Source organism: Scyliorhinus canicula, unplaced genomic scaffold, assembly GCF_902713615.1.
Source record: "Scyliorhinus canicula unplaced genomic scaffold, sScyCan1.1, whole genome shotgun sequence".
Lineage (NCBI taxonomy): Eukaryota > Metazoa > Chordata > Chondrichthyes > Carcharhiniformes > Scyliorhinidae > Scyliorhinus > Scyliorhinus canicula.
The window spans coordinates 651,341-667,615 of record NW_024056013.1 but is presented as its reverse complement, the minus strand read 5'-3'; the positions used below and the strand labels follow the sequence as shown (position 1 = coordinate 667,615).

Genomic DNA, 16,275 nt, shown 5'->3' with positions numbered 1-16,275 from the left:
ATAACAGAAAGCAGGAAGTGTCAACATAGATTTGATGTATTTTCGATCAGAAAGTCGATGTTCCGCTGAAGACTACTAGGGGCTCAGACTCGTTGGCATAAGGTCGACCTAAGTTAACGGTCCTGGAAGATTTTATTATCCCCACATCTGAGAACTTTCATTACTGCTGCTCGGAAGTGGATATTCCAAGCTTAAATTTACTGTGCATCGCGACATGCTGATTAATCTCACGAATCCGAAACGGCTCCTCTATTGACCTATACAAGGACAGAGACGGCAATGCAATTGTGGAGAAATAGACCTGAGTATTTTTCTGAATCCAGATCAAACCATCCTCCGGTATAAGGGCAGGAACGCAAATTTACTGGAATTGAAAATACTCTCTGAGGCTTTCGTACGTGGTTGCAGCTGTTTTGTGACACTGTGCTCATTGCACAGTAATAGACCGCCCCATCCTCCACACTGAGCGCGTTTATATTGAGATAACCATTCTTTTTAGACTTGTTGGCAGCCGCCAGATATCGTCCTGAGATCTCCTCTTTCTTCATCGTCAATATGTTAATGATGACCAATCTCGGCGGCTGTGCCGGCTTTTGCTGATACCATAGCATGTGGTACATGGTCCGGTCTGTATATTCGCAATCTAACTGCACTGAACCCCCTTCTGATATCTAACCTGTCCCGGTTTTTATGAAAGGTGATGGTGAAAGACGAACTTTGTTGTCCTGTCGACAAATGCCGCCTGACTACCTGAGATGGTGCAGTACTTTTGGCGTTCTCTGCAGATGTTAGATTAATTTTCGATGGCAATGACAGTATGCTTTGACTCTTTTCGCGCGACTCGTTGGTCTAGGGTATGATTCTCGCTTTGGGTGTATCGCTGCCGGAATTTGCGAGAGGTCCCGGGTTCAAATCCCGGACGAGCCCTTCGAGAAGGTTTTCCATTGGTCAAGCAGCATGATTTCTTTGCGGCGTCGACTGCGGGATTCATTCACATTGGGTTTGCTTTCCTCCACCCACAATCGTCTGAATATCCAGTTCCAGTTCTCCAGCTTTGACAAAGAGTCCACTTGACTGGAAACGACAGCTGCCATTTCGCTCCCCAGAGGCTGTCAGACCTGCCGAGATTATCCAGTATTTTCTGTTTTTGTTTCCGTTTGAAGCATCCGCAGTAAATTGCATTTGTCATACATTTAGACATGTTTGAGATGGTGATTAAATATGTTCATTTGTAAATCGCTGAAACTATGTTGTGGATGAACGAGTTGCTAATATCCGAGGTGTGCCAAGATATGAAAGTTCTTCACCTCTCATTGCCTGCCGAAAATTCAGTGCTTGGGCCTTAATGTTCAATTCAGTGTAGTGGCTCATTGTCCTGGAACACACGAGATTCCGGCAACATTCAGGAAAAAGAATTATTTTGTGCCCAATAATTGTGCAAACTTTTCTCACACGAAATGCTAAATGTTTGCTGCCCGGTTTCGAACCGGGGACTTTTCGCGTGTGAGGCGAATGTGATAACCACTACACTACAGAAACCGCAGGCAATCAATGGACGTGCGGAATATACAACCTCACTGTGTTGCTGCAGATTCTGATGGTCTGTTTGAGAGGCCAGGTCCCTTGTTGCAAGCGACAGCTGTTTCTTAAATTAACAGATGTCTGAACATATAAAGCCGTGAGCTGTAGAAATTATATCGAAATTAACATAAGTTATATTTTGCTTAATGTCGGTCTTAAATTTGTGCCCTTTGTTCTCGAGGTCTGGTTCTCGTTTAAGGATTTTCAATCAATGCCTATGGGAGTGGTCGTGGGTTTAAATCCAGGACAGGCTCTTTACTCCAGGTCAGGGATTATGAATTGTTTGCGATGCTGACGGCGGGGTTGATTTACATTGGCCCACTCTGAAAAGGATTTCTCAGGACTCGGAATGTTTACGTCGTTTCTCTCCCCACAGATGATGCTCGAGAGAGAGAGAGACAGTGTCTGAGCTGGAGTGCGTTTGGATAAAATTGATGCTCCAGATCTGTGTTGACCACAGAGACGTGACCCATCTAATCCACAGAGCCAAAGTGGAGAATTGAACTGACTGGAGAGCTGGATCTTAACGCTGACCTCCCGGACCTCGGCGTCGAGAAATTTTCCAAAGAAGCTCAACAGCCACTCGAGGAACAGCAGCGCATCTTTCCACTGGGCTCAATACAGCTTTCACACTCAGTGTGTTCAGTAGTTTCACACTGTAAATGCTGCACCCATTTTGTGTGTCCTTCCATCGCAGATTTGGATTTCAATCTTGTTTCCACTTGTTCTTTGTGTCCGGGCGGTAGTTGTTGATCAATCTGCCATCGATAGCTCCTCCAGACATATCTTTTGTTTCTTTGTTTCTTCCATTGCGCTAACAGAGAGCTGGCACAGACACGGCGGCCGGAATGGCCTCATACTGTGGTGTCATTATTCTCTGATTTGATGCTAACCTAACTCTGTGGCCAGGGTCCCAAGGACTCTTTTCATTTAATCTCTCCTGACTTGCCCCCCATTAGAGCCCTTTCCTGTTGTTCTGTTTCCTTCCTGCGGTAATTCACTTGGTTAAGACGTTTCTAACCTGTCCCGGTTTTAATGAAAGGTGATGGTGAAAGACGAACTTTGTTGTCCTGTCGACAAATGCCGTCTGACTACCTGAGATGTTGCAGTACTTTTGGCGTTCTCCGCAGATGTTAGATTGATTTTCGATGGCAATGACAGTATGCTTTGACTCTTTTTGCGGGGCTCGTTGGTCTAGGGGTATGATTCTCGCTTTGGGTATGCCGCTGTCGGAATTTGCGAGAGGTCCCGGGTTCAAATCTCGGACGAGCCCTTCGATGAGGTTTTCCGTTGGTCAAACCGCATGTTTTCTTCATTTCTTTGCGGCGCAGACGGCGGGTTTCATTCACATTGGGTTTGCTTTGAGAAGCTGAGCTCAAACTGCATGGAACCAATACGTTCCCGAGAAGTTTGTCTGTGTGTGGGCATTCACTTTTCTATTGACTAATTCTGGTTGTCTCAGACAGCTCTCTGTCCCTTTCATTTTATCAGTTCAACAACTTCAGACTGTGAACTCTCACTTCCCCCTCCACCACATGTTTTTTTCCATCAACTTATCCTTTTTCTTTCTGCCCGAGACATTTTCGTCTTTTCCCACCTATTGCTCGCCCTCTATCGAGGCCCAATACAGCACTCCACCCCCCCCCCCCCCCCCCCCCACCCACAATCGTCTGAATCTCCAATTCCAGTTCTCCAGCTTTGACAAAGAGTCCACTTGACTGGAAACGACAGCTGCCATTTCGCTCCCCAGAGGCTGTCAGACCTGCTGAGATTGTCCAGTATTGTCTGTTTTTGTTTCCGTTTGAAGCATCCGCAGTAAGTTGCATTTGTCACACATTTAGACATGTTTGAGATGGTGATTAAATATGTTCATTTGGAAATCGCTGAAGTTCTGTTGTGGATGAACTAGCTGCTAATATCCGAGCTGTGCCAATGTATGAAAATTCTTCACCTCTCATTGCCTGCCGAAAATTCAGTGCTTGGGCCTCAATGTTCAATTCAGTAGGTGGGGGGTGGGGGTCGTGGAGTGCTGTATTGGGCCTCGATAGAGGGCTAGCAATAGGTGGGAAATGACGAAAATGTCTCGGGCAGAAAGAAAAAGGGAATGTAAATGAGGCTAATCAAGGCGATGAAAGGTGCTGATGGCGCATCAAGCGGTCAGAATGTGTTAATGGCAGAACAAAGGTAGGCAGTGTGTCAGAGATCACTTCTGCATTTGCTGCGACACAGATTCTCTACAATCAGATGGAACATGAACCGTGCAGGCTGCCCGGATGTTGACTTTGTATCAGGATCAGGATCGATTACATAAGAACATAAGAACTAGGAGCAGGAGTAGGCCATCTGGCCCCTCGAGCCTGCTCCGCCATTCAATGAGATCATGGATGATGTTCTCTGGACTCAGTTCCAGTTTCCGGCCCGAACACCATAACCCTTAATCCCTTTATTCTTCAAAAAACTATCTATCTTTACCTTAAAAACATTTAAAGAAGGAGCCTCAACTGCTTCACTGGACAAGGAATTCCATAGATTCACAACCCTTTGGGTGAAGAAGTTCCTCCTAAACTCAGTCCTAAATCTACTTCCCCTTATTTTGAGGCTATGTCCCCTAGTTCTGCTTTCACCCGCCAGTGGAAACAACCTGCCCGCATCTATCCTATCTATTCCCTTCATAATTTTAAATGTTTCTATAAGATCCCCCCCCCCCCCCCCCCGCATCCTTCTAAATTCCAACGAGTACAGTCCCAGTCTACTCAACCTCTCCTCAGAATCCAACCCCTTCAACTCTGGGATTAACCTAGTGAATCTCCTCTGCACACCCTCCAGTGCCAGTATGTCCTTTCTCAAGTAAGGAGACCAAAACTTGATGTGTGGCGTTAATATCCTCTTCAACTCACATTTCAGTATCCAACTGCTCCACTGGGTCTTGGTGGCTCCAGTCTGATAGAAACGAACAGAAAATTAAAATACTTGCAAAATTCACAATCAGCCTCATGTCGACCAACATCACGTTCACCTGCAGCAGCATCATTACAATTTAATGAACAATAATACCTGGTTCCACAGTGAGTGGAGAATGGGGGTTTTGCCGTGAAGAAAACACTGAGTAGCGAGATCATAACGAGGAGAGCGGCGAAGCTGTTCCCCGCGATAGTTCCTGATCCAATCGCTCTTCAGGGCAGGCAATTATCTGTCAGAGCTGAGATTCAGGTCCCACTGCACTGCTGATCCAACCAGACACAAGAGTAGCGAGTATCACAATGATGTTGGAGTGCGACCAGCAAACGGAAACTGTGACCAGGGACACCGCAGACTCAAAGTTCAAAATGTGTGCGGCGATGATCAGCTGCAGTCACAAGTGATGGAGCGGAAATAGCGACAATTGAGTATCCAACCGCCTTTGACCATCCTGCATCTGCTCACGGCTCAACTCACTGAGAACAATATTGTGTCGGAGGGGCCGTAAGGGGCCAGATTCAACTGATACTACATATGCCTATTTGAAAGAGCTTTTTCTACTGCCCTTTTTACCCTGCATTTCAACCCCGTGATGTTTTCCGTTCTCAAGTTCCTACCTGTTGACATGTTCTATTGGTTCTTCTTCCCTCTTCAATTTCGGCGCCAGACGCCAAATTGTATCAAATCACAGTACAATAAATGCTGTTCACTTGTGCATGGTGCGGTGGCCAAGAAGGAAAACGTTGGTTTTGTAAACCAAAAGTCGCGGGTTTAAGTCTTGCCTGTGCCTCGGTGCGGCTGCGTTAACCCCGTCAACACTTTGTACTGATACATTGAAAATTATCTGTCATGCTTCATTATCGCCCACAAACATGAACTGTCATTCACCCCTTCCTATCTTCTTTTTAGGACGTTGTGCTTTCAGCTAATTAAACAATTCTGTACAATCGAGTCTCTGATAAAAACAAAATTCTGAGAGCATCCGTTTACTCGCTTTTGTAGCTTCGTTATGATCAAAATGAACAAAACTAGTCTGTTCAGCCCTGTTATCATTCTGATTTATAACCTCCGCCTGTCCTCCAAATTCTTGGCATTCTTTTGACTTCGTCCTCCCAGGGCTAAACAGAGAACTCCAACGGTCATTTGCACAAATTAAGCATCATTGTCTGATTTAAAACACCCACAGTAACAACAACAGTGTCTAAACAGCTTAAAATGTAGATTTCTGGCTCGGTTTCCCGCCCTGGTGTGTATTGCAGTAAACTCTGAATCCACTCAGTAGCCGAATTCTGACGCAGAGTTAACAGAATCCAGCAGCAGAGGGCGCCAAATTCATGCACGGGCTTCACAAACTCACAAACTCCGGTGGGATGGGAGGCGAATGAGATCACAATAGACTTCCCCTCCACAACTCGCGCACTGCACTGAGCTGAATAGAGCCCTGGTTCGCTTTCTCCTGCCCAATCTTTGACTGAGTCCAGTCTAATTCACTGAGAGGGATTAAGTTGGAAATGTTTCTGGCAATACTGGCGGCGCTGTGGCACATTGAGTAATGCTCATCAAACCGGACTAACTATTAGGAGTCATGGGCCAAAATATAATTAACGATCGGTAATATCTATGTAGTGTCTAGATGGGAGATTCCACATAAACTCGCAGATAATAGCAAATAGTATCAACTCGGTATAAACACCGGGTAGCGCAGTGGTTAGCACTGCTGTCGCATGGCATTGAAGACCTGGGTTCAATCCGGCCCCGGGTTACTGGCTGTGTGGAGTTTGCACATTCTCTCCATGTTTGCGTGGGTCTCATTCCCATAAACCAAAGATGTTCAGGGTACGTGAATTGGCGCACAACGTCACAAAGCTGTACTTGCAAAAGTTCTGGGTCTGGTGCCTATTTGTCAGTTGGCATCTTCGAAATGTGAGCTAATGGCACAGTCAGAGTTATCATATTGTAAAGATCCTGTCGTAAAAATAATGACGGAAATCAGTACTTTACAAAGGTAACCCGAGTGTTACCGCATCTCGGTGTGAAGTTGGTTCACTATTTATCCCTGGTCTCCTCAAAACAGTAACTATTAATAATGCTCATGCACTGGGTTGCATCAATCGTTAATTATTGTGCACTAGGCTGATCTAAAATGATTTCTTTCACCTTCCAGCTTGATTAGAGATAAAGATCTACCGAAACAAATAGATCAATATTAATTTCGAAGAAAAGCGAGTTACACCCAGAAAAAGACTAAATGACGGATAATATGAGACAGAGAAAAGGGAACAAACTGAAAAACACAACCAGGGGTGGAATCTGATTGGACAGAATTAGTTGTGTTTAGTCCTCAACTAACAGGCTGGTCCACAGCTGACATAAAAGCTGCGAGACAAGCCAATCGTAGCACGGAGGAACGCCCCTCAAATTCCCAGTAAGTGAAATCTGCCTCTGATCTGAGTTTACTCTGTGATATGAGACTAGAAGCACCAACATATTTGAAACAGTGTTGCTGTTCATTTTACAACCAGGAACCATGTGCTCGCTGTGTGCTTTACTGATAATAATGGTCTTGCTGCCCGGTGAGTCGGAACTCAAATCCTCAGTCTGTGTTTCATGGGTTATATTTACTCCCAGATTTCTGACACATTCTATATGTTGTTACAGGAACGAGTGGCCAAGATTCAGTTTCCCAGGAGCCGCCTGAATTAATGGTTCAGGAAGAACAGACAGCAATGTTGAACTGCAGTTACAAAGCACAATTCTCCTCGCCAACTCTCTTCTGGTATATCCAGTACCCGGGGAAAGCTCCGAGATATTTACTGAAAATGTTCAGCAAGGGACAGGGTGATAAGTCACCAGAGTTCTCTGACCGGTTTTCTGCTGATTTGGACCAGGATAGGAAAACAGTTCCTTTAAATATCACCGGGGTCCGTGTCTCTGACTCTGCCGTGTATCTCTGTGCTCTGAGCCCCACACTGTTACAGAGGCACAGTCAACCCGTACAAAAACCTGCAATGCACTCTCACCTCCTCTTCACGGAATCAGATCTGTCAGTAGAATTGTGAACTGCTAATATTAATAAAACAATATTATTATAAATGACAGCTTGCCCGAATGATCTTTTTCTGTGGTGCTGAATGTTTGTCATTCCGATTTACTGGACTCCGAGCGGCTCTGTAAATGGGAGGCTCTGATTCTGTTATCAGAACAACATGAACTGTTACAATCTGTGCACCATCTCGAATGTTAACCCCGATAAAGAACCAACATTTGTTTTACTGCTCGTTTTATTATTAGTCTGTAGCACAGAGAACGTAGTTGTTCAGTCGCTGAGTTTCTTCAAGGATGGTTCCAAAGATCTGCGGATATTAAGGCAAATAGACAGTTGTGGATAGTGCAGGAGGGTAGATGTGAGGTAGAACAGCCATGATCTTATTGAATGACAGACCAGGCCCAAGTGAAGGAGCAAATGGTCCCCTGCAGCCCCTGTTTCTTATTCTCTGAAGCTATTCAGTTCAGTTCATTGTTCTGAGAACAGTTTCATGTGGTTCCAGGACCCTTGTTCTGACGTCATGGAGTTGAGAACAAAGAAACTTTGAGTTGATTGGATGAAATTTAGGGCACAGGAGCTCAGGGATGATTGGGTGCCGTCTTTAGACTCTGTCAGGAACGAACCAATCAGTCGTGAGGTGGGATATGACTCAACATCTTGTCAAGTCTTATCTGAAACAATTCAGCTTCAACTCACTCTGTTTAAATCCACCACCAGCTCTGTGAACATGTTGGCTGTTATCTTTTACACATTTCTCGCAGCCGCAGTTCTCTTAACTGGTAAGTTCCGAAGTTGCACCATTTTCACTTTGCTCGTGATATCGACATATAAATCATCGTTTAAATGCATCTCTCCTCCGTTTGCAATCTATTGCCTTAACTTGAAACAATCGTGACAATTAAAAAATAAAGTCTTCTATTTCTAAATGTTTTCAGCGGTCAGAAGTGAAGATTCGGTCTCTCAGGAGCCGCTTGCAGTGACACAATTTGAAGGAGATTCGGTGACCATTAATTACAGGTATTTGATCACAGCTGCTTCATATTATTTACAGCTGTATCGTCAGGACAGGAACAAAGCCCCCACATTATTGATCTACATCTATAACTACGGAGACGTTCCCAGAGCAGTGGGTGTGGAGTCTCGATTTTCTGCATCAATAAACACTTCGAAAAGTGAGGGGAATTTCACCATCCGGGAGCTGCGGCTGTCTGATAGCGCGGTGTATTTCTGCGGACTGAGAGACACAGTGACAACAACTAGAGAGAGCCTCGTACAAAAACACTGCCGCAGTGTGACAAAGAGAACAGAGGGCTAAGGGCGAAAAGCTGGACTTTGCGAACCAATCAGCAGATTTTTCTGATTTGAAATAAATCCAAATGATTGACAAGCAATAGATAATAATAATCTTTATTGTCACAAGTAGGCTTTCATTAACACTGCAATGAAGTTACTGTGAAAATCCCCTAGTCGTCACACTCTGGCGCCTGTCCGGGCACACTGAGGAGGTTTCCTCTGCTCCATTTTACATCGAATACATTCTGAGCATAACGTTATGATATGTTTTTAGAGCATTTGTTCCAGTTTCCAAATTAAATATATTGCGACAAAAATGCTATGAAAATATTTGATATTGTATTCCAGTCTTTAAAGCAGTGACACAAACGGCGTAAATGCAGTAGCAGGCATATAACACTGAGGGGAGCTCAGGACAAAAGTACAAAAACTTTGTGCATAAAGTCTTGTCCGGTGTGTTCAGATTCGCTACCGCGCTCCTGGCGCTTTCTGATGTTCTTTTCCATTTGACTTTTGAAGTTACCATTAGTCGAGGTGTCTAGAACGCGCGAAATCTGACCTTAAGGATAATTTACTTATTTAGCATTATTCATCAACTTCTAATCATGTCCGGAAAATAACTCCTGTACATTTTCTAAATTAAGGATTGATTGTTTGTGAGCACAGACCTGAGCATTGCTGAAAATAAATATCGACGTTTATCGTCCTGTACTCGTCAGGACAATGGTAAGAACAGCAATGTCAGGGGAAACAATCGAAAAGGGGCTGATTTAGCTCACTCAGCTAAATCGATGGCTTTTAAAGCAGGCCAACAGCACGGTTCGATTCCCGAACCAGCCTCCCCGGACAGGCGCCGGAATATGGCGACTAGGGGCTTTTCACAGTAACTTCATTGAAGCCTACTCGTAACAGTAAGCATTTTTCATTTCAAAATGTATTTTTTCAGCCATATTAAGCATTCTCAGTTTTAATATATGTCAGTGACATTAACATTGAGAAATCGGGTTATTATTATTATTAAGATTTTCCTCACCCGGTGGGCATTGGTTTGCACTACAGACTCATATTTCAAACCCAAAATTACTGGTCCTTCAGAGATTTCCTGAACCGCGGTCAGTGATATAAATAGTTCTCGACCACCTTCACAGTTTGTTTTCTCAATGGTTGCGACGAGTTCACAAATCTCCTCACATCAGCATCAACTAATTCTGCTCCCAGTAAATGCGATAATGGGACTGAATCTGTCTTCGATGTGAATCATTTTAGATGGTGTATATGTGGATTGTGCTCTGGGGTCTGTGCTCACAGGAAACCATTCACGTTTCAGTGTCTGAGCCGCTGTGAAAACCAGCTCGCACCAGACTGCAGCTGTGATCCACAAACCTCCGGCAGCTTTTGGACGAGGCTTTCCCTCGTTCCCATCACTGTGAGAGTCTGTGCGCAATAATAGACCGCGGTGTCAGACAGCCGCATCTCCGAGATGGTCAATCGGTACAACTTGTTTGACTGCTGAACTGTATCTGAAAACCGGTCCTGAGCGAAATGCGCCTTCAATTCAGAACGGCCGTCCGTGTCCTTCCGGACTGCAAACGCGGACTGTTTGTCTGGGTACTGACGGTACCAGAATAAGTATAAAGCATTGTCGGTATTGGTGCAGGTTAGAGTGACACCTCTTTCTGTCTGGGTTTCCTAGTGCTTGAATCACAAACTCCAGTGTACAGGTGTAGCAAATAATGAGAATATTGTTGTTTATTGTGAGGTGAATTCATCACAAAAACATGGAGGTTATGCTTCAGTTATACAGGGTATGGATGGGATCACATCTAGAATATTGTGCAGTAGGGCGCGATTTTTTGCAATTTTCTAATGGTCTCCTACTGTGACTGTCACCGTGGAGGCCGGATTATTGTTTCTTTGCTGAGCATTAACTGGAACCCTGACTGTTAGGCTTTTGTACGGGACCCGCTATATCTGTAGCAGTGTGGGCTGCAAGGCACAAAGATACAGTGCACTGTCAGACATCAGTGTGTTGCCCATCATTAGCTCGCTAATCTTGGCAGTTTGATTTAAGGTAGCTGAATCGCGATCGGTGATGTCAGGGTGTCTGTAAATGTTCTTTCCCAGAACATGAAGAATGTATTGTGGAGCCTTCCCGGGACTCTGACTGTACCAGTACACGTACGGGTTCGAAGCGCTTGCCTTCAAGTTGCAGGTTGGTGTGACATTGCTTTCCTCTTCGATCTTTATTTCAGCATCCAGCTGCTCCACTGTGTCCTGGTGGCTCCAATCTGACATAATAATATATTAAGAACAACAATCAATATGAGCCCCAAGTAGATCAACTTAATTTTCACCACCACTATTATGTTTACCAACAATTACGTCAGGGTTACAGCAGCCAGGAGGAGAATGGAATTTTACTGGGAAGGAAATACTTACTGAGAAGTGAGATAATGGTGAGCATCTGAGCGAGTCGGTTTCCCATCATCCTTCCTGAGTCTGGAACTCTGCAGTGAGAGGAATCCTCTGTCAGAGACAGAAATACGGATCCCCGTCACACTGCGCTGCTGATCGACCAATGGCAGAGCCAACAATTTCTCCATTAACACAATTGGGTCAGAGCGACAGCAGCAACCGGAAGCTGTGGACGGGATACCGCACACTCGGTGACTCTCAGCTGTACTCGGAGCGGAAATAGAGAATATGCAGAAGACTGTGACCATCCTGCACCTGCTCAATGTTCAAGAGACTGAGAAGAACTAGAGCAGGAAGGACATAAAGCAGCGAGAATCATTGAATCTTGGAGCACCGACTGAGACAATTGGAATAATTAACCAAACCATTTTTCATTCACGCATTTTGCATATATACCTGATTTTTTTTGTTCAAGATACATATAATTTCATTTTGAACGTTGCTATTGAATATTATGTCCAGATTTGAACACATGGCAGTGTAATAAGTGAATGTGATATTTCCCTGCTTTTCTCTCTCATAACCTGGCGTACATGGATTATCGAATGTTCTGCAGATTGAAACAATTACATCTGATCCGTTTCATTAAACGTCTTAAAATCGTTACCACTACAATTAAGAATCTCGCTGAACTGATTGATAAGCGAAGAACAGTCTCAGTTCGTCATTGACTGCTGAGGTCACAAGGGGTCTGTCCCCCCAGCAGTGTGTGGGTGGAACAATGAGTTGAACAGAGCCCGGATTCCCTCTCTGCTTCTCAATCTCTGCCTCATCCCATTCCCATCCACTCAGTGAGATTCAGCCAGACATGTTTCTTTTTTTAAAATAATTTTTATTGAAAAATTTTGAATTTAGACAACAATAAAGCACCTTAGTAAAATACCAAAAATAACAATAATATTAACAATCATAAATATTGGCCCCACCTCCATGAACAACACAGCATTTTAACAACAACGCAAATTAACACAATATAAAGTTACAGAATAGACATTACAATAAGGAACACCCCTCCCCCCCCCCCCCCCCCCCCCCCCCGTTGCTGCTGCTATTGACCAAGATATCTATCTTTGACCCAGGAAGTCCAGAAAAGGCTGCCATCGTTTATAGAACGCTTGTATTGATCCTCTCAGGGCAAATTTGACCCTTTCCAGTTTTATAAATCCCGCCATGTCACTGATCCAGGTCTCCACACTTGGGGGCCTTGCATCCTTCCACTGTAGCAGAATCCTTCGACGGGCTACTAGGGATGCAAAGGCCAGGACACCGGCCTCTTTCGCCTCCTGCACTCCCGGCTCTACCGCAACTCCAAGAATCGCGAGTCCCCACCCTGGTTTGACCCTAGATCCAACCACCCTCGACACCGTCCCCGCCACCCCCTTCCAGAATTCTTCCAGTGCTGGGCATGCCCAGAACATATGGGCGTGGTTCGCTGGACTCCCCGAACACCTGGTGCACCTATCCTCACCCCCAAAGAACCTACTCATCCTAGTCCCAGACATGTGGGCCCGGTGCAGCACCTTAAATTGGATGAGGCTAAGCCTCGCACATGAGGAGGAAGAGTTGACTCCCTCCAAGGCATCCGCCCAAGTCCCGTCCTCTATCTGCTCCCCGAGTTCCTCCTCCCATTTAGCCTTCAGCTCCTCCACTGACGACTCCTCCACCTCCTGCATTACCATATAGATGTCAGACACCTTCCCCTATCCGACCCACACCCACGAAAGCACTCTGTCCATCGTCCCCTGCGAGGGCAGCAAAGGGAATCCCTCTACCTGTCGCCTAGCAAACGCCTTTACCTGCAAGTATCTGAACATGTTCCCTTGGGAAAGGCCAAATTTATCTTCCAGTTCCCCCAGGCCCGCAAACCTCCCGCCAATAAACATGTCCCTCAATTTGCTGATGCCCGCCTTTGCCACCCCCTAAATCCCCCATCCTTGTTCCCCGGGATGAACCGATGGTTGCTACCCAGTGGAGCCTCCATAGGGATTTCTAAGAATAGTGGTGAGTTTAAAATTCATGAGCTAACCAGATAAACTATCCATCCATGTACATTTGCGATTGAACCTGTATTTCACTGTTCCTGTTACATACAGCCTCAGAAGAAACAGTTTTAATGTCTGCGGGTTTCAATTTGGAGTATTTATAAATTATTTCTCTCGATGTCCCATTACGCTAAGAATTTAAGCACGACGACTCGGTGTCTGTATAAACATTGCTTTCTGAAAATGTATATCACACTTCACTTTGCACCATGTGGATGTCACGTTGGTGATCAATCTGTATTAAAAAACAAATGAAGCAAGAAATGTTTATGCACATCAATTATACCTTTATCCTTTCTACGATTTGAATATGAAACTACAAAACTGATTTGAATTAAATTTTATTTGAGATAAATTGGGATCTAATCGCCTTGGCAGACACATAAGACATAATATTTGAGAGCCATAGAGCCCAAGGAGAGACAAACACCCAGAAAGCAAATATGTCATCAAATAGGCTCAGTTTTTGTCCCAAATATCAGGGCCAATTTCTTAAAGGCCAGTAAAGGTACGGAAATAAGGGGGAATGGAGCAGGGACAGGTAATCCCTGGGATTAATGTTTAGTGAGTTCAGGGGGATGATATCAAAGGGAAAGGAGCAGGGAGAAAGGATCCCTGGGGCGATGTTCATTGAGTTCAGGGCGATGGTAACAGAGGGAATGGAGCAACGAGAGAGGATCCCTGGGGTGATGTTCAGTGAGTTAAGGACAATGGTATCAGAGGGAATGGAGCAGGGAGAGAGGATGCCTGGAGTGATGTTCAATGAGTTAAAGGGGATGTCATCAGAGGAAATGGAGCAGGAAGCGAGGATCCTTGGTGCGATGTTCAGTGAGTTAAGGGGGGTGGTATCAGAGGGAATGGAGCAGGGAGAGATGATCCCTGAGGTGATGTTCAGTGAGTTCAGGGGGATGGTATCAGAGGAAATCGAGCAAGGAGAGAGGATCCCTGGGGTGATGTTCAGTGAGTTAAGGGGGAAGGTATCAGAGGGAATGGAGCAGGGAGAGAGGATCCCTGGGGTGATATTCAGTGAGTTAAGGGAGATGGTTTCTGGGCAGCACGGTAGCATGGTGGTTAGCATAAATGTGTCACAGCTCCAGGGTCCCAGGTTTGATTCCCGGCTGGGTCACTGTCTGTGCGGAGTCTGCACGTCCTCCCCGTGTGTGCGTGGGTTTCCTCCGGGTGCTCCGGTTTCCTCTCACAGTCCAAAGATGTGCGGGTTAGGTGTATTGGCCATGCTAAATTGCCCGTAGTGTCCTAAAAAGTAAGGTTAAAGGGGGGGGGGGTTGTTCGGTTACGGGTATAGGGTGGATACGTGGGTTTGAGTAGGGTGATCATTGCTCGGCACAACATCGAGGACCAAAGGGCCTGTTCTGTGCTGTACTGTTCTATGTTCTATGTTCTATGGTATCAGAGGAAATGGAGCAGGAAGCGAGGATCCCTGGGGTGATGTTCAGTAAGTTAAAGGGGATGTTATCAGAGGGAATGGAGCAGGGAGAGAGGGTCCGTGGAGTGATGTTCAATGAGTTAAGGGGGATGGTATCAGAGGAAACGGAGCAGGGAGAGAGGTTCCCTGGGGTGATGTTCAGTGAGTTCAGGGGGATGGTATCAGAGGAAATCGAGCAAGGAGAGAGGATCCCTGGGGTGATGTTCAGTGAGTTCAGGGGGATGGTATCAGAGGAAATCAAGCAAGGAGGGAGGATCCCTGGGGTGGTGTTCAGTGAGTTCAGGGCAATGGTATCAGAGGGAATGGAGCCGGGAGAGAGGAACCCTGGGGTGATGTTTAGTGAGTTCAGGGGGATGGTATCAGAGGAAATCGAGCAAGGAGCGAGGATCCCTGGGGTTCAGTGAGTTCAGGGCAATGGTATCAGAGGGAATGGAGCAGGGAGAGACGATCCCTGGGTGACGTGGATTTTTAATGGATAAAACGCAACGTGGTTAATGGATCTTCGAAAAAGCAATTGATCAAAGTCATAGTTCATTTTCATTTAAGATTAATTAATAATTTGAGTGCACAGTTTGCAGAAACGCTTATTTTAAAGTTAACAATCGTGAATATAATGATTGAGCGCCACAATGAAAACAGAGTTTATGCGTGCTGAGCTGCCAGAAGCAGAGACATTAACACACTCAACAGTGTGCCGGCAATGTAATTATAGCTTCGAATTTTCCAGTAGATTGCAATCAAAGTAAAAATAAGTAATTTTTCTAATTTATTATTCAATATTGTTCCCTTCAATTTATATTGAGCTTCTGTATTCTGTTTGCTGCCTGGTACACATTAAGTATGAACGTCTTCACATTACAAATCGAAAAACGGGAATGCTGTCCATGATGGCCTAGTTATAGTTTGGAATATTAAACTGAAAGATTTCAATTTTTGAATGATCAAGAGTGCAAATTTATAGTTCGGAATGCGGAAATCATAATAAACAAGTCAAGAAAATCTACGGCGTCTGCAATTCGCAATTCAGTGCATCACTTGATCTGTAAAAGAGGATAAAATAATGAAACAGACGTCTGTGATCTGCGAAATTAATTTTAGCGTTTGGAATGAATGAAACATTGGGATATTTTTGAACAACTTCTGTTGGACTTAACTATAAGTGGATTGAATCATCTCACCTTCATCAAAGTGATCGCAGCGCTGTCGGACATGCTGAAGAAGAACAGGGTGATGAATGTGGAAGCAGTTGTCCAGATGTTGCTGTTATCATCTCCATAGTCTTCAATCCAGATGTGATCTGTGGTATCTACAAGGATGTTACCGAGTAAGTATAATTAGATAGTTTATTAATTCAGCATGTCCATTTCTTTATTACTTCTGTTATATCTTCGACAATCTATTGCATTTTCTCTACTTTAATGTCCAATTCCCATTTT

General features: G+C 44.8%; 2 non-coding genes and 2 gene segments (V, D, J or C); 3 read left to right on the top strand and 1 right to left on the bottom strand.

The window, feature by feature from the left end:
• Nucleotides 1-1,465: 1,465 nt before the first annotated feature.
• On the bottom strand, nucleotides 1,466-1,539 carry trnav-cac. The gene has a single exon. It is a non-coding gene; the product is annotated as a tRNA-Val (tRNA).
• A 1,225-nt stretch (nucleotides 1,540-2,764) lies between these two features.
• On the top strand, nucleotides 2,765-2,854 carry trnap-ugg. The gene is given in 2 exon segments: nucleotides 2,765-2,800; nucleotides 2,819-2,854. It is a non-coding gene; the product is annotated as a tRNA-Pro (tRNA).
• Nucleotides 2,855-7,066: 4,212 nt separating this feature from the next.
• Nucleotides 7,067-7,598, top strand: LOC119961534. The segment is given in 2 exon segments: nucleotides 7,067-7,112; nucleotides 7,198-7,598. Coding segments are annotated over 2 exon segments (447 nt in total).
• A 714-nt stretch (nucleotides 7,599-8,312) lies between these two features.
• LOC119961533 lies at nucleotides 8,313-8,900 on the top strand. The segment is given in 2 exon segments: nucleotides 8,313-8,364; nucleotides 8,521-8,900. Coding segments are annotated over 2 exon segments (432 nt in total).
• Nucleotides 8,901-16,275: the final 7,375 nt, after the last annotated feature.